This window comes from Colobus angolensis, unplaced genomic scaffold (assembly GCF_000951035.1).
Source record: "Colobus angolensis palliatus isolate OR3802 unplaced genomic scaffold, Cang.pa_1.0 Scaffold224, whole genome shotgun sequence".
In the NCBI taxonomy this organism is placed as follows: Eukaryota; Metazoa; Chordata; class Mammalia; order Primates; family Cercopithecidae; genus Colobus; species Colobus angolensis.
Window position 1 is genome coordinate 5,736,119 of NW_012115422.1, and position 23,718 is coordinate 5,759,836.

General features: G+C 38.3%; 1 protein-coding gene across 1 annotated transcript in view; it reads right to left on the reverse strand.

Annotated features, from left to right (window-relative positions):
• Nucleotides 1-2,972: 2,972 nt before the first annotated feature.
• CCDC141 (coiled-coil domain containing 141) overlaps nucleotides 2,973-23,718 on the reverse strand; it is a 222,953-nt gene continuing 202,207 nt past the window's right edge. The window contains exons 21-24 of the mRNA XM_011944052.1: nucleotides 23,487-23,599; nucleotides 19,059-19,175; nucleotides 10,133-10,983; nucleotides 2,973-7,697 (exon numbers count right to left, since the gene is read on the reverse strand). Of these exons, the coding sequence (XP_011799442.1) occupies nucleotides 7,430-7,697; nucleotides 10,133-10,983; nucleotides 19,059-19,175; nucleotides 23,487-23,599 (1,349 nt within the window). The 3' untranslated portion in view covers nucleotides 2,973-7,429. The remainder of the gene's footprint in view (nucleotides 7,698-10,132; nucleotides 10,984-19,058; nucleotides 19,176-23,486; nucleotides 23,600-23,718) is intronic.

Sequence of the window (23,718 nt, forward strand, 5' to 3'; positions counted from 1 at the left end):
TTTGTAGGGACATGGATGCAGCTGGAAACCATCATTCTCTGCAAACTATCGCAAATACAGAAAACCAAACACTGCATGTTCTCACTCATAGGTGGGAATTGAACAGTGAGATCACTTGGACACAGGAAGGGGAACATCACACACCGGGGCCTATTGTGGGGAACGGGAACATCACACACCGGGGCCTATTGTGGGGAGCGGGGAAGGGGGAGGGATAGCATTAGGAGATATACCTAATGTAAATGACGAGTTAATGGATGCAGCACACCAACATGGTATACATATGTAACAAACCTGCACGTTGTGCATATGTACCCTAGAACTTAAAGTATACAAAAAAAAAAAGAAGCGTGCTGTTTAATCTACAAGTATTTCTGGAGTTTTGAGCTTTGTCATTAATTTCTTGTTTCATTCCATTGCAGTCTGTAAACCTGTTTTTGTATAATTATTATTCTTTTAAATTTTTAATGTATGCTGTATGGCCAAGAATGTGCTATATCTTGGAAAATGCTCCATGTGAGCATGAGAAGAATGTGTATTTTGCCTTTGTTGGATGCATATTCTATGTGTCAATCAGATGAAGTAGATTGATAGTGTTGTTTAGGTCAGTATTTCTTAATTTTTGACTGTTAGTAATCCCATTTTTTGATCTCTCCTCTCCTTCCTTTTATTGTATATAGTCTTACTTTGGTTATATGTCTAAACACAACTTTCTTTTCCCCTTCCTCGACCCCTGTTGTGAATAATTTCAGCTTCCTCTAGAACTCTTTGCACCATAGTGCACTTACAGGGTGATGTTCACATAGAAGATGAAAAGTTACTGATTGACTGAAACATACCAAGGTGATCCCTTCAAATCAAGAAGGAAGCAGAGGTATTCCAGCACACCACAGGAGTGCTGGTTTGAAAGGCTGACTGGTGTCCAGTAACGGTCTCTAGGAATTTTATTACCAGAGACTTGTATTGGTTCTTCTAAAATATGCTCATTGTATTAGCTTCCTAGGGCTGCCATAACAAAGTACCACAAACAGGGTGGCTTAAAGCAACAGAAATTTATTATTTCATAGTTCAGAAGGCTAGAAATCCAAAAGTCCAAAGTCTAAAGCAAAACAACCATTCTCCCTCCAAGGGCTTTAGGGAAGAATCTTTCCTCACTTCTTTTAGCTTCCAGCAATTGCAATCTCTGGTGCACCTTGGCTGATAGCAGCTGCATTACTCCAATCTCTGCCTCTGTTGTCACGTGTCATGTACTGACTCCTCCCTGTGTGTCTCCTTTGTGTCTCTGTGTCTGCCAGGGCCTTCTTATAAAGACACCAGGAACTGGATGTAGGGTCCACCTTGACACTACTAAACCCAGTAGAGTCCTCTTACTGGGTAACAAAAATTGTCATGTAGAAACATTTTATTGGGGTCTCTAACTTTTTCTCGGGGAGTTTCCTAAAAACATTTCCAGAATCCATAGGAAATTCACACAGACAGGGAAGCTGAAAGCCAAAGCTGACACTGAGCGTCCTCACCGTGTTGTGTAGCCAGTTTATCCCTTCCAGTTTTACATATCCCCAGTCACCACCCCTAAGTGGAACATAGCATGCAAATCTTTCATCTTTCCATAGATCCCATTTTCTCACCAGAAATTATGTTCTTTGGGGAAGCATTCTTATTTAATCTACTAACCCAGACCAGAATGTGATAAGAAATACTATTACTCTTGTAAGAGTAATAGAAATGAATAAAAATGCATTTTAAAAGGCACCTTCTGGAGCTGCATTCACTTGAATCAAAGGCTGGCCCTGCAGCGTTGACATGGCAGCAGGTGCTAGAGGTGTGGCTCTGGAGCAAATGGGCATATTCGCCTTTCTGACTCTGCCAAGTAAGTGGTTTCCTACCTTGTCTGCATTTCCAGCTGACTCTGTTTTCCAACAGCTTGTTTGTGTGTGGGTGTGCATAATACTTATTACAAAGAGAGGTGGCTGTCTGCCATCATTAGCATAATATGTGTTGGAGGCAATTTGCAATGGATAAAGTATGTCATTTTATATTTCACTGATGTTTTATGCTCAAAAGATTTTATCACATGATTTTTAAAAATGCATATGTAAGATAAAAATACCATTTTGTAGATACGTGAATCAATAAAGTTCTTGTAAAAAGAACAGTTGTTGAATGACAAAGGAAAAAGATGATTTCATTTTATTACCTAGTTCTGGAGCTGCTATTTCACAAGTATTGATGTTTACGTGCATTCTAAACGGAAAAAGAGCCATGGCAAGGAGCCATGAGAATACAGATAGAAAACTTAATGTTATGTAACTATTATTTTTCTGGTGTAAAGAAAAATTGAATTTGATCTATTTTTTCCATCTACTTGTATGGTTAAAATACATTTTGATTTCACCCAGTTTTTATTGTGCGAATTGGGAATACACATACATTCTTGTCTATACAATTATTTCTGCACTCTTGCTCTTTAAGGAAGATAGGAAGTTAATTTTATGGTACAAAAAGGAGGATCCAAGGAATCCGATTTGCCATGTCCTGGGTTACACAAATGAAACTGCTGTTGAACAGAAGGAAGAAGGAGCAGGCCAAACACTCAAACTCTCAACACAAAGGCTTGTTCACCCTGAGGAGTGTCATGCCTCCAACCTGCACTGATGCTCAGATGGTTCCTGATGTTATACAAACTCTCCCCATCAAAAGGAACAGTGCTGTGGAGATTCATGGAAAAAGGCCAAAATCACAGCTGTGTGCTTCCTGTTTTTGAGGTTGAATTCATGCACAACTGATAGCATTCAAATCTCATCTCCTGTGATGAGCACAGACAAAATGAATTGTTTTTCCTTTAAAAAGGACACTTTCATTTGAGTCAGTGCAAATCTTTTAGCTTTCCAATGCAACTCAAGATTCCGCTTATTATAAATGGAAAACAGTCTGTCATGCTTTGGCATTTACATTGACACAATATCAGAGCATACTGTTAGGAGGTATTTTATTTTGTTTCAACCAACTTATTTCATGGCTGCACTTAAAATGCCGTGCATACAACAGGAGTGTCAAAAGCTTCAGATGGTAATTTTTAGTAAGAAATGGTCATGAATAAAGACAAACATAAAGCAGAACAAAATAAGATATTCTTTCCTTTCTTCATTTGGAATTCAAATACTCTTAAGTTCTTGGATTTGGCTTTCTTTATATTTACAAGTATGTATGAAATACTGGTTTCAAATGAGATCTGTTCACAGCCCAGATTACTGAGCCCCAGCTACAATTAAATATTGATCATTTACGTAGTGTTTTAAAGAAGTACATAAATTCTGGTTTTGACAGTTTGGATTTAGTCATAGAGACTGGAGGCATCCACTTCCTCATACCGGATGATGATTTATGCCTGAGTACATACGTTTTAAAATGTTGGAACGCTTTAAAATGTTGGAACAATATTGATCCAGAAACAACAATCCTGGACCTTTCCTCTTTCCTCCTCACTATTATTTTAGTCCCTGGAGCCAACATCTATTTTTAAATTCAAATTTTCAATCAGGGTCTAACCCAGAGGGTCTGGAGTGTTCTCACACAAGTTTTGCAGATGAGGTGAGAGATTTTCAAGCATGCTTCATTGTCAGGGCCTGATTTGGATTGACTCCTGTCTATAAGAAGGGAGAATCATCTTTGTCTTTTTACATTTCCCCTCTCCTCTCTCTAAAAAGGGGAGAAAAACAAGCTAGGTTTATCTTTTTTTTTTTTTTTTTACCTTTGGCAACAATTCAATTCAAATGAGTTTACTGAGTGTGACTGTGTCTCAGGTACTGGCAATACAAGGACAACAGGGCTTTCATGGATACTGCTGATAAGGTTCTTACCACCTAGCCAGAGGAGACAGATGCTCAAATCTGCAATTCCCATGTGTGTATTCAGAGGCGTGGCTGGGCAGTGCAGGTGCTGACAGTGCACACGGCAGGACCATCTACTCTGGACTTGATGGGTCAGGCTTTTCAGGGGAAGTTGTATCTCAGTGGAACTGGAACATAAGGAAGACTTAAGTCACATGAAGAGAGGGTGGTGAAGATAGTAAGAAAGTTATAGGAAGAAAGGGCTGGAGAGAAGAGCATGACAGGTGAAAACCCTGAAGTTAAATGTCACTTCGCTAGGGGTTGGGGGTAATAGGAGGGGATCAAACAGAGGGTGGAGAGGGGAGGCCAGGTTGTAAAGGGCCTATGAACTATTTGAGGAATTTTAAATTTGAGCAAAGCAGTTAGAACGGTCTTATAGTCATCTATTTTAAGTATGTGTCTTGATTATGAGTGAAAGAGGTTACCATTATTGATTAAAATAGCTAAAAAATTTGTCTGCATCTTGTTCAAATATTTTAAATATCATAGGATATTCAGAGATTCAAATGTAAAGATTCTTACAGTAAATTTCTCTTGGAATTGAGTGTGAAAAACTACCACCAAATATTTATACATCCTTTTATTGGAAAATCAAAGCTGAAAAACTCAATGATTTTGCCTTATGAAAACTTAAAAACATTTTGTTTTGCAGTTCTTCGACGTATCAAGTATTTACAATTTGTTTAAGAGTTTGGAAGTTTTAAAAAGTTTTCTGGTGAAAATCTTGAGTTTAATTTTCACCAGAAAACCTGCTAGACAAATTCTAGAAGAGCTGTAACACATATAATTTTTAATCCTTCTTTTCATTTTAGTTTTCTTGTTGAAAATCTTTTGATATTACTAACCATTCAGGATTTTCTCTAGAAGTAAATGGTTATAAATTAGGTATATACCTTAAAATAGAAACAACACTTAAATTTCCTGGGTCTTACATTTTTAACCAGTAACTGCAATTGATACTTTCCTAAGAAGAATTGTTTGCTCAAGACAGAAATCCCAGCAAAAAGGAAAATCACACTTAAGTTTTTGAAATTAAAACATAACCAGAAGAATAACTGAATAATTATTCTTTACTGCTGTGGGAGTCAATCAATAGCCCAGATGAACAGGTAGATGGATAGGTACACAGAAAGCTATCTGTACTATATCTTGAATATCAGCATAGTACTCTTTTCTGATCTTTGTGCTCCCCACACCCACATTTCTCTCTCTCAAAATGGCTTTTGCATGCTTTTTTCCATCATACACCATGGATGTATATGTATCTCACTCTGCTCCCCAAAGAGTTAACATGAAGAAGCATGCAACAGAGAAAACAAAACAGGAATTCCCATGCCCTAACAACCCCAACACACAAATTCAACCAAGTTGACAAAATGGGAAGGGAGATCCTGCCAAATTCATAAGAAAGAGAAAGTGGGAAGAGAGACAGTTTGTTACCAGGTCTCACCTGCCTTCTTTGGACATGAACAGGTTTTTACTCTTTAGCTTCAACATAGGCAATAGCAGTTAGGCAACATTCGCACATTATTTGAAATTGGACAAAAAGGATACAAGAGGCTGGGTATGGTGGCTCATACCTGTAATCCTGGCACTTTGGGAGGCTGAGGCCCAGCCTGGCCAACATGATGAAACCTGGTTTCTACTAAAAACACAAACATTAGGTAGGCATGCCTATAATCCTAGCTACTCGGGAGGCTGAAGCAGAAGAATCGCTTGAACCCGGAGGTGGAGGTTGCAGTAAGCCAAGATGGCACCACTGCACTGGCAATAGAGCAAGAGTCTTTCTCAAAAAAAAAAAAAAAAAAAAAAAAAAAAAAAAAAAAAAAAAGAAAAAAAAAAGAAAAAAAGATAGTTAAGAGAAATTCCTTAGGGTGTGGTATATACAAGCTTTTAATATGGTTCTATAAAAATTTAGAGGGAAACAGAGATTTAATTTTTTAATTAAATTGGATATGCAGCACAAGAAAGTACATGCCAACTTTTTACTTGAGTATACATTTCACATCTTCAGATAACATTCAGTAACTTTTTAATAACAACTTGAATATATTACATTTAAATATTTTGATTATTTGTAGACAGTCTTCCAGCAACATAATTAATTTCTTCCCTTCATCAAAAATCTGTAATGAATTATTCTTTCAACTAAAGATTTTCCTCAGCATAATAAGACTATGTTTAAAATCTAAAAAAAAATTGCCTCCTTACTTCATGCTTATTTTTAAAAGGAAGCCAAAAAATGATCTTTTCTGAATAAAGTGTTTCAGAAAGGCATAGGATACTTCAATATTATCGTAATAATTATTATAAAAGGATAGAATTCATGTCATTCTATTTTATTACACGTTTCCCCTTGGAACACGCAAAATGCATCCTCCTGAGTTTAATTTCAAGTCTTTGAAAAGAATGCAGTCTTAAGAAATTAGATAGGAATTTAAGCTCTAATTCATAAAGCATCACTTTCCCCCATGGAACTAGTTGAAAATTACATACTAACAGCACTCCTTTAATTTAATATTCTAAAAAACAGCATCTAAAAAAAAAAAAAAAGAAATAGTGAGCAGGAGGCCAGTCTGACAACAAATTACATTAAACAATACCATTATCCTTAGCCCTCATAGAGTGCTTTCCATTTTCCAGATGTTTAAAAGACACAAAATGAAAACTTTCAATTGCCCAAGAGGTAGATGATGAACTCATTTTCCAGACAGGAAACTGAGGCAATGAGATGCTTTGCCATAGAGTATAAAAATGGTCATCAGCAGAATCAAGATTAGAAGCAGAAACACCTGGTTACAGTTGTAGACCTTGCTGCTCAAAACACATCAATAGAATGTCAGGAATAATGCTGGTTCTTTCTCGCCACCTGTATTCCATCTTGCTATATGACATGCAGAGCTGACAAAAGATGGAAACTCTATTTAAAGTTGAATGGCACGTCTATTCTCCAATGTCAAACCCGTGAGAGCAACATGAGGAATGATTATTTACAGTGACATCATCAGACTCAGGAATGTAGTCTATGTTGAAATTACACAGAATGCATTTCAGTAAAAAGATCAAGACATGGAAAGCAAAATTAAAGGATAGCTAATGCAAAAATACAACATCAATTCAATAGTTCTACTGATATTCCCTACAAAGAGATATTTTCAAATACAATTAAAAGTAAATAAACAACTGTATTTGAAATTTAGCACATCTCTATGCCAATGTCAGCCTTCATCTGCACACCCTTAAATTAGGAGGGAATAGGCATAGAATAAGTTTGCTGCATATTATGTTGAAAACATCTCTTTCTAGAGTACAAAAATATGTTCTTATCCACTACAGATAATTTATCAAGCTTCTCAACTATATTAAACACTCAAGAAAATTTGATTATTTCACCTAGCAGTGGTATTGGCCAAACAGGTATGGTGATGAGACTGGAGATACACTTGGTGGGAGATGCTTTGCAGGAGGTGCAGGAAGATAAACAGTGGTATTGTTCTTTAGGCACATGAGAATGATGTCCATTGGTGCCAATACCACAGTTATTGTGTGAGTAGCCAGTACATTAGGGACACACTAACATAGACGACACACAGGGTTATCCAGTTTATTCTTGTGATTGGCGGCCTGCAGTTACCCGTCACATGGAGGATGACATTGGAAGAGAGAGTGCCGCTAGGGTTTTGGGCCTGAGCCACATAGAGGCCTTCATCTGCCTTGCATACCTTCGGAATGAACACGGAATGCCTTGTCTCCTTGTGCAAAACCTGTAAGTGCCCATCTGTAGACAGTTTCTGGCCCTTCTTGTACCTGAAGCAGAGAGGCAGTTTTTAAAGTCAGGTTTGTTATTTATTCACATTATTTCCAAGTTCTAATAATGGTTGCAAACAGGCCTATTACCACGCAATATTCTCTAGGATTAGTAGGAATGTTGTAGCCACAACAAATTCCAGTGGGGCTCTTTATCTTTTTTTCTTTAGTAGGCTAGAGTGCAGTAGCAGAATCAGAGATCACTGCAGCCTCAAACTCCTGGGCTCAAGCAATCCTCCCACCTCTGGCTCTCAAGTAGCTGGGACTACAGGCGCCTACTACCATGAGCAGGCTAAGTTTTTTATTTTTTATTCTTTTTAAGAGACAGGATCTCCCTGTGTTACCCAGACTGATCTTGAACTCCTGGTTTCAAGCAATCTGCCTGCCTCAGCCTCCTGAGTAGCTGGTATTATGGGCTGTTTATCTTTCAAGCCAAAGTTGGCAACTGGTGGGGAGAGAATTGCTTCAACTGGCTCAGACAATGTTTTTGGAAAACTGAATTTTTTGAAATCCTTTAAAAATTGGAATATTGCATATGAAAATTCAGATATACAGCTACATCTAAAAACAAAAACAAAACAGACCATCTGGTCACATTAGGCCACCATTTGCTCATAGTAACAATTACCTAGGGTGTGAAATGGCACCCTCATGTTGTCCAGCTTTATTCTTTCTGCCACTCTGGAACAGCAGCTGGGACTCCTCAGAAATTGTACTGGAGTGAGACTCATCTATTCCATCATATTCATACCACAGTATCCACACGACAATACAGATGTGCTGTTTTAGAGGACTGGACTTAACATCACCTCCTGATGAAATCACTTCATTTAATTTTTTTGAAGCAATTTCATTAGAAGAAAATGGCTTGTAATTATAAAAGGTATTTATGCAACTGGATTATGACTAATAACATATTTCTAAAAGTTTCCTATGAACATGAGTACTTAACTGCATGTTTTTATAAAGCAAATAATTTGTTTATTTTGTATATCTGAGATTCTTGTTTATTTATTTATACCCACAATCAACCACTCAGGGGTGATGACAAATCTGAATCATCTTCTGTTCCCATTGCCTAAGTGATAACTTTGCCTTTTCCTGGGTGTCCTAAGAATGTACGATATCCTGAAAGCTTGTCAGTTACTAATTGAGCACAGTTGTAAATCTGATGGCAAAACATTTGTTTACAACACTGTGATATTCTTCAACAACACGTATGTAGCAGTGGTTCTTTAACCACATACATACTAACCAAATTATTAATATTTACTGTGTGGACAAAAACAAGAAACACATCTGACAACATTTTTCTTTGGAGTGAACTGAGATTTAATAATGAATTAAATATTTTTAAAATTCATGAATATGACACTCCTGATTTGTAAAAAAACATGCAATAATAAAGACAATAAAACAAAAAGCAAAAGTGACCGCACTAATATAGCACAAGTGCAGTTTCTTTTAATAATTTGAGAAACCAAAGTTTTCTCATAAGTTCCTTGGATAACTGGTTCATATTTCAAGTACATGGGCACACACAATAATCGAAACTGATCATTTAATATCTCCTGAAACATTGTGATCAATAAATGCTATTTTACTTAATCTTAGTTTATAAGTATAAACTAGCTCTCGCAGATTTGTAACTTTGTCCTCAAATAAATTTACTTAAGGATGAGAATTTTCCAGATGCTTAAAAGTAACCCACATATTGAGAAAGAACTGCTTTTGTTACCAACAGTAGGCAATGCAAAACCAGTATTCTACAGTTTGCTTTTACTGAAACAAATAGGCTAAAAAATAATGATGTCTCCAGAGTGAAATCATATCGTTCACAGCTCAGTTATTATACTACCTTACAAAAATGAGTTTATTGCCTGTCACCTGGAGCAACTGTGACAGAAATATTTTTATTCCACCTCTCATACTGAAAAAATTTGTAAAAAGAAATCCTAGTAAAATAAAATGTTGCAAAGATGACATGCGTGACTCTGTTGGAAAGAGGAAAAAGATGAAAGAGGTAAATGAGAAGGGAAAAAAACCAAATTCTTGTATTTTTCAATTGCATAAAGGTAGTTAAAACAAGCAGATGCCATGCTTATATAGAAATAGACAATAGAAAATAATTTCAACCCACAATCTTTAGAAATGTGGAATGTTAAACAGAAAAAAACAAGCACAACCAACCTACAGTGCTTTGGAAATTTGTTAAATTATTAGTACTTTATATGGTTACCTTTTATTTTTCTTAAAGGTATTAACTATGCTGCTTCTGAAATGAGAGGGGTCTGATGTGAGATTGAATCATGCAGTTGCAGTGTCATAGAATATTAATCAGCTAGCCCTAAACCTTTCAGTTAGTGCTCACAGAATGATTTTTCTCTGTGATTGAATTTGTTTCCATTTATGGCTTGTCATTATAGGCTACCCACCATGTCAGTGTAGGCTCTGGAAATCCTGTTACTTCAACTTCCAAAGTCACTGGAGAACCTTCCATGACAGTTACATTAGACACGAGTCTGGAGAAATTAGGTGCCTGGTCAGCTAGGCTGACCACGCTGCTCTTTGCTGACGTGCTTTTAATCTCTTCTTGAGGAACCATTTGCCTCTGATAGCCCCTGCTGGTGCCTGATTGAAACCTGAGGCCTGAGAATGCATCAGGGGAAGCATGCAGCCTATCTTGGGTTTTAGTGAAGTTATTATCAGCATGCATTTTCTCCCGTGTTTCTAGCAAACTGCCCTGAGCCTGAGGGTGCTGCTGTAAAGCTCTGTCATGCACTTCACTCATCATGCTCTCTGGATGTTCAGCACTGATTCTGTGTAAGGCAGTACTCTTTTCCAGGAATCTTCTGGAGGTTAGTGGGGGCTCAGCTTTGAATTGGAGGTAGGGCCTCTCAAAATGACTTGAAAATGTTTCTCTCTTATCATTGCATGCATCCGCAAATGCAACAGGTGGTGGAAGAACAGATTCCTGTGCATCCCTTGGGCTGCTGGTCCCAGACTGCACCCCATAGCTGCTTATGTGAAGGCTGAGGGATGAGCTGACAGGCTCTTCCACCTCCATGTCAGATGGTGCAAAGGGGGACTCAGGGCTTCCTGGGAGAGGAGGCAAGGAGATGTCATCAGGTGAGACACACTCATATTCTTCCCCTGAGAGCATGTCTTCAGGCAGGAGCAGGCCCTGGACGCCACCCTCCTTGTCAGCGGACACCTTCAGGTCTTGTGGGAGCCGATCTTCCCCTGTTCCATTGATGGCCAAAAGATCTGCCACCTGTACCTGCCCCTTGTAAACAGAAAAGCCAAATCATCCTTATTCATTCATTTTTCTTTTTCCAGTTTCAATTACAGTAAAACTCAACTTCAGAGAGACAACTTGAGAAAATGTACAGGGGGTCAAAATTTAGGGAGCTGGAGGGAAACCATTTGTCTGTCTATCCTGAGCACAGTCCCACTTCTCATGACTAAGGAATCATTACAAAGACCTCAAGTTCCGAGTAAAATGTGATAGACCTTGTGAACAGAAGAGAGAAAGCCCTAGTTTCCATTTGTAGTGAAGGGGTTGGACTGGATCAACATCTTTCAAACCATGATCTGAGGAGTCTCCTCAAACAGCAAAGTCAGCTTAGGTCTGGCTTGTCTACACTATACTGAACACCAGCAAAGTCAGCTTAGCTCTGGCTTGTCTACACTCCCTGTAAACACACAGATACTGAACACCAGCAAAGTCAGCTTAGGTCTGGCTTGTCTACACTTCCTGTAAACACACAGATACTGAACACCAGCAAAGTCAGCTTAGGTCTGGCTTGTCTACACTCCTTGTGAACTCACAGATGCTGACCATCAGAGACTCCCTTGTTAGGTGATTCCTCGGACCCTCCCAGAATAACCTGTCTTCTCTCTCAAGAAAACCATTCCTTTTAAAAATAAATCCTAGTGAAATATACAAAAAATGTACCACTTCAACCATGTTTAAGTGTGCGGTTCAGTGGCATTAAGTGCATTCACATTGAGTGTAACTATCACTGCCATCCATCTCCAGAACTTTTTCATTTTTCCAGTTGAAACTCTATCCACTAAACACTAACCCGCTCATCTTCAATCTTCCCCCGACTCAGCCTTTGTCAACTACCATTCTATTCTCTTGTTCTATGCATTTGAGCCCTCTATGTACCTTATATAGAGAAAGCAATTCTTCATGACTAGTTTTTTCTTAAAGTCCCTTAGTTTATTCTTGCATTGAAAAAATATTTACTGAGCACATACTGCTATACACTAGGAACCATGCTAGTATTAGAGGCATAATTTGGTGAATACAAGTAGACCAGTCTCTGCAGTTGAGGAGATGATATCCTAGTGGAGGAGGTAGATATTAATGGAACAATCAGACATGATGGCCTTTCCCAAGAGAGCACATCAAGATACAATAGAAAACGACCTGCCACTTGTCTCTTTGCTCCAATTGGAGTGTGGTTCTGGTAGGAGCTGTGAGTAGCAGTACTTCTTTCTCTGCTTCCACTGTCCTAGTCTAATCCACATCCATCTCTGGTTTAAGAAGAGGCTCAAATATCCCTGTTGCATAGACTCAAAAGAACATTGAAGCTGAAAAGCGATCTCATCTATCCCCACCTGCTTGTTTTATATCTCCTTTCTGTGCCGTTCCTCAGCATTTTGGGTGCCTTCTTACTTAGTATGTACTGGTTTTTGTCCTGTAGTAACTGATGCATATAGGAAAGTCACGTCTTGCCTTGCCTTTGAGTTTTTGATTTTAGCCCGTAGTCCTGCTCTTGATATACACTTTGTAAGTGATTTTTAAGAAAATAAGGCCAGGCGCGGTGGCTCATGCCTGTAATCCCAGCACTTTGGGAGGCCAAGATGGGCGGATCATGAGTTCAGGAGATAGAGACCATCCTGGCTAACATGGTGAAACCTCGTCTCTACTGAAAATGCATATAATTAGCCAGGCATGGTGGTGCGCTTCTGCAGTCCCAGCTACTCGGGAGGCTGAGGCAGGAGAATAGCTTGAACCCAGGAGGCAGAGGTTGCAGTGAGCCGAGATTGCATCACTACACTCCAGCCTGGGCAACAGAGTGAGACTCTGTCTCAAAAAACAAAACAAAACAAAATTAGCTAGGCGTGGTGATGGGTGCCTGTAATCCCAGCTACTTTGGGAGGCTGAAGCAGGAGAATCTCTTGAACTCAGGAGGCAGAGGTTGCAGTGAGTGGAGATTGTGCCATTGCACCCCAGCCTGGGCGACAAGAGTGAAACTTTGTCTCCAAAAAAAAAAAAAAAAAAATGTGTTTTCAGAAACAAAACAATGTTGCTTCTACTATCCCACAGAGATGATCTCTCCTTAGAGAAACATTAACCCAGCTTAGAGAAAGTGGTTTCCTTCTGCCATTTAGTAAAAGTTTAAATTGAGTCTAAAACCCAGATGTTCTTAGAAGTTCCTCTCATTAAAAAGAATACTAAAATTACTAATTGCCCCTCCCTCTTTTGGTTGTCGTTCCACATCTTAGCTCAGTGTCTCTCTTCATGAAAGTAGAATGCTTATTTTCCTCCTTATAGGGACTTTGATCAAACACCTATTGTCTAAGAATCTCCGCTACAACATTCTGGCAGCCTCTATTTGAATACTTTTTCTGAAAGAGTACTTTGAGAATGTGTACCTTACTTGTGTTAAGAATATCTTCCTATATGTAGCAAAGATCTGCCTTCCTGCAATTTCCACCAATGGATCTGAATTGGCCTCCTGGAGCTACACAAGAAGTCCAGCTGCTCTCCAATTTTAACAGCTCTTTGACTGTTTGGAGAATTGTTCCTACAACCTGTCTAAGCCTCTTTCTCTGTACCAGACACTCTCAGGTCTTCTTTTGCCTCAACTCTCTGTCATCATTTTGGTCATTTCTGGGAGGTCCCACTCCCACTGGACCACAAGGTCCTTCATAGAAGAGCAGGGACATTTGTTGACTTGATGGCCTTGCAGGGGCAGACAATGACAACTCCTTAATGACTTCATCAGGTAACCTATGACTCTCCACAGAAGAATAATGTGTTACAATTGTCTGAAAATTTACAACAAGCTTAGGAGAGAAACTTGAATAAAAGTCCAGACCAGTCTCCCAACTCCTCAATCCCTGCTGGGAAGGAATTTATTTCCTAATTGAGGGTTTGGAAGAAGGAACTGAGCATGCTCAGATCTGTCTCTATGAGGCCTTCTCTTTTGGATTTGCCTTTCATGAAATGCATGGGTTCAGGTTGGCTCTAAGGCACGAAAATCCCCTGGAGGTGAAGTCTGTGGTTGTCTAGATGGGCACCTAAGTGGACTAGGTACACATTTAATCTATTTACATCAGGCACGAAGTTTGGGGAAACCCACTAGAAAAGTTCAAGCCATTCAGCTTTAACTGGTTCCTGACTCCTGTATCTTACTTTCTCAGCTGGTGCCAAACACAGGAAAGGAATCCAAGGCTATCACTTTTTCACTTCTAACAATTCCTAAAATAGAAAAAGTACTTTCCTCAGAAAATAACACTACCCAATAATTTCTACTATCAATAAGAGGGGGAGAGTTTTCTCAAATCTTTTTCTGGAATCATTTAACTCCCCATTAACCATGTTTGTTTCTAGAGTTGTTTACTTTCCAGATGGTAAGTAATCAGTGGACTCATCATCTTCTTGACCTATATGATATGTTTTTATTAAGGTGATAGTATCAGTTCATTTTTTAAAATAAAAATCACATGGGACCATTGACTCATACTGAATTTGTAGTCAACTAAAATTTGCTACCTCCTCCATCCCTTAGTGCTATTGATGAAAATGTTGAACACTGCAGCGTTTAGAACAAAGTCAGATATCTCTACAAGACAGACTGTCTCCAAGATTGATGTTGATGAACTACTTAACACTCTTGAGTACAATTATAACTTGGCCAAACCCTCATTCAGTACACATTTCTCCACTTATCTTAAGAGAGCATCATAAGTGTGTTTATCAAATGACTTCTTGAAACCATAATAAATTATGCCTATGGCACTAATCTAGAATTACTCATTAAATAATCATCTCAGGAAACAAGATAAGGTGAGTTTAATATACATGCAAGTGGTTTTCTGAGTAAATCCATTTGGCTCTTGGCAGTTCTGCTTTTATTCTTAAATGCAAAAATGAAAGTATTAAATTGTCACAAGTACTTCAAAACTATGGTACATCTATTATGTATCATATACAAATTTTTAAGAAAATTAAAAATGCAAATAAGATTTTAGTTTTTAAGTCACTATGGAATTTTATGGAAACATCATTTTATTTTGTTTTTATTTTTGAGATGGAGTTTCACTCTTGTTGCCAATGTTGGAGTGCAATGGTACAATCTCGGCTCACTGCAACCTGCACCTCCCAAGTTCAAATGATTCTTCTGCCTCAGCCTCCCGAGTAGCTGGTATTACAGGCACCCGCCATCATGCCCAGCTAATTTTTGTATTTTTAGTAGAGACAGGGTTTCACCATGTTGGCCAGGCAGATCTTGAACTGCTGACCTCAGGTGATCTACCTGCCTCAGCCTCCCAAAGTGCTGGGATTACAGGCATAAGCCACAGCACCCAGCCTGTAAACATTAAAAAGACGTTTAAACATAAAAACATAAAAAAAAATAAAGAAACATTACTTTAAAACTCACTGACCTATATTTTCTAGAACTGTCTAGTTTTCAACTATGAAAATGCTATCCAAACATTCACATATACTAATTATTTGTTAATATTTCTTCACCATAAAACCATGTTTGTTATTAGAAAAAAAAATGTGTGTGTTATTTACCCAGAAAAGGTTAAATAAATCTATGGTTTTCAGTACAGACAGGGCATATTTACATCAGTCTGAGTTCTGGCAAAATAGCTGGGAAACTCTGATCTAATTCACCAAAACATAGCTCAACTCTCAATCTTCTTTTCTTATATCAAATTGAGAGGCTGATCTTTGTCTTTTTGTTGATTCCTTTTTCTTTTCCCACCTTCTAAATATATGAATGGTTTGCAGTCTTATCTTGAAGTTCTCTAATTGTCTCTATATTCTTTGCCCCTCCAAGATGTCACCCACTTACATATCTAGTAAACAATTAACTCTTAATTAATACTAAATCTATAGCTTCAAGTCTTATCTGTGTCAGGACTTCCGAACTTTCATTTCTGCTCATGGGCATAATTCCTTGAATTTAAATCATTGCCCTGTAGGCAGAAAAAGTGTCTGGAAGGGAGAATACAGTGATATTCCTACATCCATTCAACTAAGGGGGAAGAACCAATCCTCAAAGTACATAGAGCAGGGAGCTACTTATGTGGTAAATTTGAAGGAACACCACAAGACTTTATCTTCCAAAATAGCTCCATAACAGATAGCCTTACTTTGGGGTAAATAAGATTTAATGAAAGCAAGTAGGAAGACACAAAGAAAGATATTCAGCATAGGACTTGGTCTGTAAGAGGCATTTGTAGAGAAGGCCCTTAGCGGGGACTTTAGACAAAAAGGGGTAATATGACATTTTCGGGCACTTTCTGTGGACAAGATAAAAGAAAAGGGAACAGAGAGGTGGTGAAGAAGAACACTTTGTCTCTTCCCAAATTTTTTCAAGGCAAGTGTTTCAGGGACATCTTCCTGTACCTGCCAGGTGATCAGGATTAGTGTGTGAGTGTTGAGGGCAGAGGGGGAGTACAGGGATCCTCTTCACCCAGTCTGATAAGAGCACTCCACTGAATACTGTGGTGCAAAAATATTTCCATGCTATTGCTTGTAAGCAGATAAATAGGAAAAGGGGAAAAGTTTGTCATGGACATCTACAGTATCATTACAAAACAGCTTATGTATATGCAACAGTTCCTGGGAGCTCCCATTTGGTCTTGTGGGAAAAGTGTATGGTTAAAATTCAGGAGAATTGGGGTGACTGCCAGTTTTTGTACTACTTTCTGTAATTTTTGGAGGGCAATATATTTAATCCCTTTTGGTCTCAGTTTCCTCAACTGTAAAATGATATTTGATCAGATTACTGTTAAATCCCTTCTAGCAATAAAATTCTGTAACTCTAAATGCTGGCATCAAAAGCCACCATCTTCCACCGAATAGTTCCATGACTTTAGGTGAGCCTGTTAATACTGCGTGCTTCCGTTTAATCTTAGGAGTTTTCATAGCTTCGGTGCTCATGTTGGGAATAAAATACCATCACTAATCTGTTAGCAGTGCTCTATGTATTGCATTTAGTGAATTGCCTAATTCCACCTGCTGCATTTTTGGGTCTGAAAAATGAGAAGTACTTTGCTATCTCCAGGAAAAAAAATCCCTGTGTTGAATATATTCTGTAGCAGTTCAGTGGAACTATTCCTTCCGACTCAAATAATTTCCTCAGGAAGGCTACCATCATTTAAGCGCATCAGAATTGACTGCAGTAATACCAGGACCAGCTTTTCACTTGGTGCTTCCTATCTGCCCACATGGGGTTGTGGAGAATCATTACATCTGATGTACATATAAATAATAGAGACAATAAGAGGGTAAATGTGATTGAGCTACTTAAAAGTGAAGATTACTGCCACCCTTTCATTTGACTGTCTACACCAATTGCACCAGGACATGACATAATGTTAACAAGAATTCTTGACAGCTGTAATTGTAGACCTTCACTTACACCCAAAATGACTGATGCTATATCCTTTTAGTTTATATTAGAATAAATGTGATTTTTCCATGAAGGTAAATCTTGCTTTTTTTTTTTTTTAATTTAAAGGAATCTGTTTCTTCTAATAAGAAAATAAAAGCAAGATAAACTACTTTTGCTAAGTATAAATTATTTTTGTTTGCTTTGGTAGCAATAATTTTTGTTTCTGAGTTCTTCGTAAATGTGTCTAGTTCACAATGTAGGAAATTGTGCAGAACTAAATAAAATAAATGATAGGATGCTGGATTTAGTAACTCTTAGAAACCTTTTTAAGAAAATGTGGTGCATTTAAGGCTATTCTTTATTATGTCAACCAGTCATTCTCAATTGAAGTGATTTTAGTATAATAAATGCTACTGGCATCTAGTGAGCAGGGCCAGGAATACTGCTAAACTTCTACAATGCACAGGACAGCTCTCCACGATAGAGAATTCTGTGGCCAAAATGCCAACAGTGCTGTGGTTGAGAAACCCTGATTTAGACCAGTCGGAGTAACATAAGGTCATTTGATGTAAGAGTAACATCCAGCAAAATGACCAAAGTTTGGCAGCTTTCCTTTGCCTCAGAGAGGAATCTGGGTTTAAGTGGCTCAAGACCCTACCACAAAAAAAGACAGTTTGCTTAACAGTACTTGCTGCCTGGTGGTTGTATAAGTGCACCAGGCCTTGGCATAGATTAACCTGTGGAAAAGGACCTATAAGGAAGCTGAAAGAACTGTATTGAATTCAAGGAAAGATAAATCTTTCTCTATGAAATAACCACTACAAACGGAGAGGGTTTGTGTTTGTTTTTAACTCTCGTGTCACAAGAAGTATATTTTGTTAATTTTAGAACGGTTGAGAATAATGTTGACTCTGATTGTTCCTTCAGCTCCTCGGGAGAGAAACATTGGCAGCAGGCAACTTGGCAAAGCAAAAAGTCAAAAGCTAATTATAGTCCAGCAGCTATGAATAGAGAGTGAGCAACTTATGCCAAAAAACCATCATGATGTTGTGATTTAAATAATACTTTCAAAATCATGATACATTTGCATTTTTGTGAGTATCTGTAGTCATCACATGCTTTAATTTATCAGTAAGTGCGTAAGTTTTACAATAATTTAAACATTTCTCTAAATACTTTAGTATTTATTTCAGCTGGATTCTATGGTTTGGTAAATGTGCCTGGAAATATCATCTTAGAGGTAGAGTCTATGGGAACAAGATACTATCTAATTTCATGAACTAAGCTTTGCTAATGGGTCGTGTAAAACAATAAAAATCATGGCTTGGCAATATGATGAAAAGGGAGAAGTAAAATTTGAAGTTGGATTGGATATAAAAAGACAATGGAAAAGGCAGCTAGAGATGGGAAAAACAGAAGTGGTTTGGGGTGACATGGCATTTAAATGGCTGTCCCAATGCTACTGTGAAATGTCATGGTTTCAGTACTTGATAGTGAGAAGCTCAGAGGAAACAGCACAGCAGAGGGAAGAAGCACTAAGTAAGGAGCAAATGGAAGCAAGGAAGGAGGAAATTCACATAGCATTTACATTGGGAAGTTCCATTTGGATAGATAAGAAGGCTATAATTCACTTTTATTTTGCAATGAACAATGACTGTAACCTCAAAGCAAAAGTACTGAATAGCTGAGGTTAAGTAGTTTTCTTTACCTTATTCCTTTCTTCATTGCATATTGTCTGCTTATTTTTTGCTGGTTCCTTTAGCAAGTCAATGTAATCATCATGGAAGTCTTCCAAATTCAGATTCATCTTTAAAACGTCTTCCTGCTGTACAAAGCAACAGTTAGTGAGAGCCTGAGCCAGGAAAGTTGGAGGAACAGTGCCATATACTACTTGGAAGAAAACATAGACCACTTGCAACCTTTCAGCAAATACATTCCACAAGAGACTGGTGTACTCCCATGATGTGATTTATAAAATTATCCCTCCCAGCTCACAGTTTCCCTCCTGCCTCATTCCTTTGATAGAGTTCATTGCCAGTAAAAATTGGTTGTTGAAAGGCCCAGGAGGAAAAAAGTAATCATTATAATAGGATGCTCCTGCAGGAGCATTCTCTAGAGGAAGGAATCATTATGCATGGCAATGTAAACCATTAGGAGAGTCTGGGGAGCAGCAGTGAGGTAGAAATGATTAAAGGTTTCTAAGGGAGAAGAAGGTAGGAAATCCAGAGAATCTACACAAGCAAAATACCAGGGAGACTCTTGAAAAGAGGAATAAAATATCACTGAGTATAGTAAAGAAAAACAGCAATTGAGAACACAGGACGCTTCACGTGTTTGAAGATATTTTGTTCCCTGCATTTCATGGGGCTCAGTTTTAGTCACGGAGGTAGTGGAGGTTTGCCAAGTGCTGTGGAGTCAGTGCAAGAGCCAAGAAGACTTTGTAAAGGTGGAAAGAGGCCCTGGTATCCCATGTGATAGAACACGCCAGTTTAGAATGATGATTATACTGCAATGGAAAAGTCTCTATTCCACCTGGAATATGATCCTTGGAGCATGGAATACGCATACTCATCAAAATGCACATGCGACACTGGCTCAGAGGATTCAGGGAGACCTACTACTGGGGAGATTCTGCCTTTAGTCCCAACTCTAAACTGAACTGGTTCGTGTCACTCAGTGAATCACTCTGCTTTGGTATGCAGCTGATATCTTATTCTAAAATATCAGCTGGTGTGGAAAGAATGCTAGATTTTGAATTAAATCTAAATTCAAATTTCAGATCTACCACTATTGACTATTGGGGCCCATGTAAAGCACTTTTACCCTCTTTGGAATTTTCCTTTCACCTCTACACAGAAAACGTTTGCCTTCTTTTCATCTCAACATTATTTGGAAATCACTGGAGATAATGTATATATGAACGTCCTTCGTAAGTCTGAAATTGCTATACATTAGAACGGATTTCTATCACTATTTCAGCCTTGACAGGAATTGCTGAGCCCACTTTCTATGACTTTGAAAAGAGAGCCATAGCATCAACCTTTATATTTAAAAACATAAAAAAAAATAGACATTTGCTCTCTTCATACAAACACCTATAAAGTGCTGGTAAACATTCTTTGGCAAGCATTTGTTGTGGCTATAACTCATAAAGATAATGCTGATGCCTATTTCTCTTGCCAGAGAGACCGTTTCTCATTTCCACATCCACCCAAATTAAATACCTTCAAGCACTGGAAGATAGTTCTTCTCTGTACCAATTCATTGGGCATTTACTACAAATGCCAAAACTCTTTCTAGATAACCTGCTTTAAAAAGCAAAGCAGGCCAGGTGTGGTGGCTCACACCTGTAACACCAGCATTTTGAGAGGCCAAGTAGGAAAGATCACTTGAGTCCAGGAGTTTGAGACCAGCTTGGGCAACATAGTGAGACCTCAACTTTCCAAAAAAATCAAAACATGTGGTGGTGCATGCCTGTGGTCCCAGCTACTTGGTAGGCTGAGGTTGGAGGACTGCTTGAGCCTGGGAAGACGAGGCTGCAGTGAGCCATGATAACACCACTACACTCCAGCCTGGCCAACAGAGCAACACACTGTCTCTAAATCAATCAATCAATCAATAAAAGGTAAAGCATAGTGTTAAATGTTGTGTGGGACACTAAATTTAGCGGCGCCAGAGGGTTTCCTTAAGTATAATCAAGTAGGGAGGATTGGGATGGCAACAGTAGTTATATGTGATGTAATTATATGTAGTAGTTATACGTGTGATTATACTAGTGCTATAGCCTGAATGTTTATGTTCCCCTAAAGTTTAAATGTTAAAATCCACATCCTTAAGGTGATGGTATTAGAAGATGATGCCTTTGGGAAGTGATTAGGTCATGAGGGTGAAGCCCTCATGAATAGGATTAGTGCCCTCAGAAAAGAGGGCTGAGAGATACCCCTCATTCTTCCACCATGTAAAGTTAGAGTGAGTAGACAGCTACCAGGAAGTCCTCACTAGACACCAAATCTGCCGGCATCTTGATCTTGAACTTCCAGCCTCCAGAACTATGAGAAACAAATGTCTGCTTTTTATAAGGCATCTTGTCTATGGCATTTGGCATAGCAGTCAGGATGGACTAAGACAGGTAGGAAGGCACACAAGTGGCATGAGAGATCAGGGAGGGAATGATATAGCTAAGGAAGGATTTATGGAGGAGGCAGCATTTGGGTTTGGCTCTGAGAGATGGTAAGATTTCAAAAAACAGACAGAAGGTCGTGTCCTTGAAGTAAAGGTTTAGAAGTGGGAAATCCCAGGGAGCACAGTAGGTCAGTAGGACACAGATCTACAGTGAATGTAGAAGCACAGTGGTTGGGAAAGGTGACTAGCCTCAGAACATTGAAAGGCCTTGAATTGGAAATTGACTTGGTAAGGAAGAGTTTATAGTGGAGTGTTGTGAATGTGAAGATGACACTAGCAGAACTATTTAGGAAGGGCAATCTAACTGGGAGTATAATTAGGGGACTCCTGACTAGTGCAAAAGAGAATCCAAGTGACAGGTTGAGCGTGAGAAAGAGAGAATGCAATCCTGACTACACGGAGTATGGAAGGAATGGAGAATGAGGAAGTGGGAGAGGCTGTGGAAACAGCCCTTTCAGGAAGAACAGCCATCAAGGTAAAAGCTGGAAAGGGATATAACTTGAAGAAAGCAGATTTTATGAAGCTGACCCTCACTTTAAGATGTGCAATATAAATGGGAGGAATATTGTAGACAATGAAGAGCAAAGAGTCAGAGGAAGCAGTGATTTGCAGCCTGTATATTGGAAGTCAGAAGCAGCAGCAGCTCCTCAGGAGGTGGGATGGAGGTGGGGAGGAAAGGATAAATGCTGCAAAAGATAACATGAGATATATGGTTTATTATCATTGTGAAACATTGATGGGAAGCAAATAACCTATATATTAGAAATATTAATCATTTCATATATTAAAAATTTCAGTTTTCTCAAACCTGATTGTAGAATTTATGTGTGGGTAATAACACAAAAGAAAGAAAAAGCTATGCACAAAGATGTTCATTGTGGTGTTATTTAAAATGGTAAAATGGTTAGAAAATCTAGATTCTTAACCAAAGGATAAAGATAAGTTAGTTGGGCACCCACTGAATTAAAAGCCTCACAAACTATTTGAATGGAAGAGGCACATAAATTTATGACATAGAAATTCCTACCAAAAAAAGTGGCTGCTAGAAATAAATATAATTCTGCTCTGAACTGCAAGACCACCACTAGGCCTCAATCACAATTATCCCAACAATAATCTTGAGTATCTTCACAGTCAATTGTCAGGGCTATTCCGGGATCCACTTTGTAGATCAGGAAACAGAGACTCAGGGAGATTAAATAATGTACCCAAGGTCACAAATTCAATTATTTAGGGAGTTGATATTTCAAGGCAACTGTGCTTTGCTTTACAGCCTTTGATCTTAATGACCTTGCTATTCTGCCCATCCTCAACAACCAGTTCTTTCAGCCAGCTATGAAAACAGCATTAGTCAAACCAGCTTTTGACATGACACTGACAGAGAAACATATGTATTTCACTTTAACTGGTTTTGCTTAGACATAAACATATTCTCTATATTTGTTACCATCAAATTGGTATTCTATGAAAAGTGATCATGATTAGTTTACTATTTCCATGAGGAAAAGTGTTCAATGAATACCTGAAGATTACTTTTATTTTCTCTGGTGCCACAATTTGGAGAGGAAAAAAAAAACACCCTGGCATCTGTTATTTATGAACAAAACCACAGGCTACTTAATTATGAAACAAAACCATAGGCTACTTAATACAAAGTTTACTGGCAGTCTTAATGGGACACATTTTTTAGGATATGATCCATGAAAATGTAAACCAGACACCTTAATTGTGTTTAGCCCTCATTCCCAGCAATATTTTTCTCTGCAGTGATGGGAAAGAAATAGAATTAATTATCAGAAACACCCAGATAATTATGTTAGAAAGTTGTGAAACAAATGTGCACATTACATCCCTTGACAAATTCTATTAAAACGTCTTTGCACCAGAAGACATTTGATTAACACATTTTTATTTATTTTGCTTGAAAATACATATTCGAGGAAGAAGAAATTACCTTCAGTTTTTCTTCAAGCTCTGTAAGGGACTCACATAATTCAGTCACAGATTCAAGAACCTCTTTGTGTTTTGTCACTATTTTCTCAATATATTTCTGTCCTTCTTCCAAACCTGGGGAGAAGGATGAAACTAATTTTAAAGGTCAAATTTTTAGCAAGAAAAAAAGTCCAGGTATAAATTCATCTCCCTGTCCAGTGTAAGGGCTGATAAATTGTAAGTTCTTAATAAAT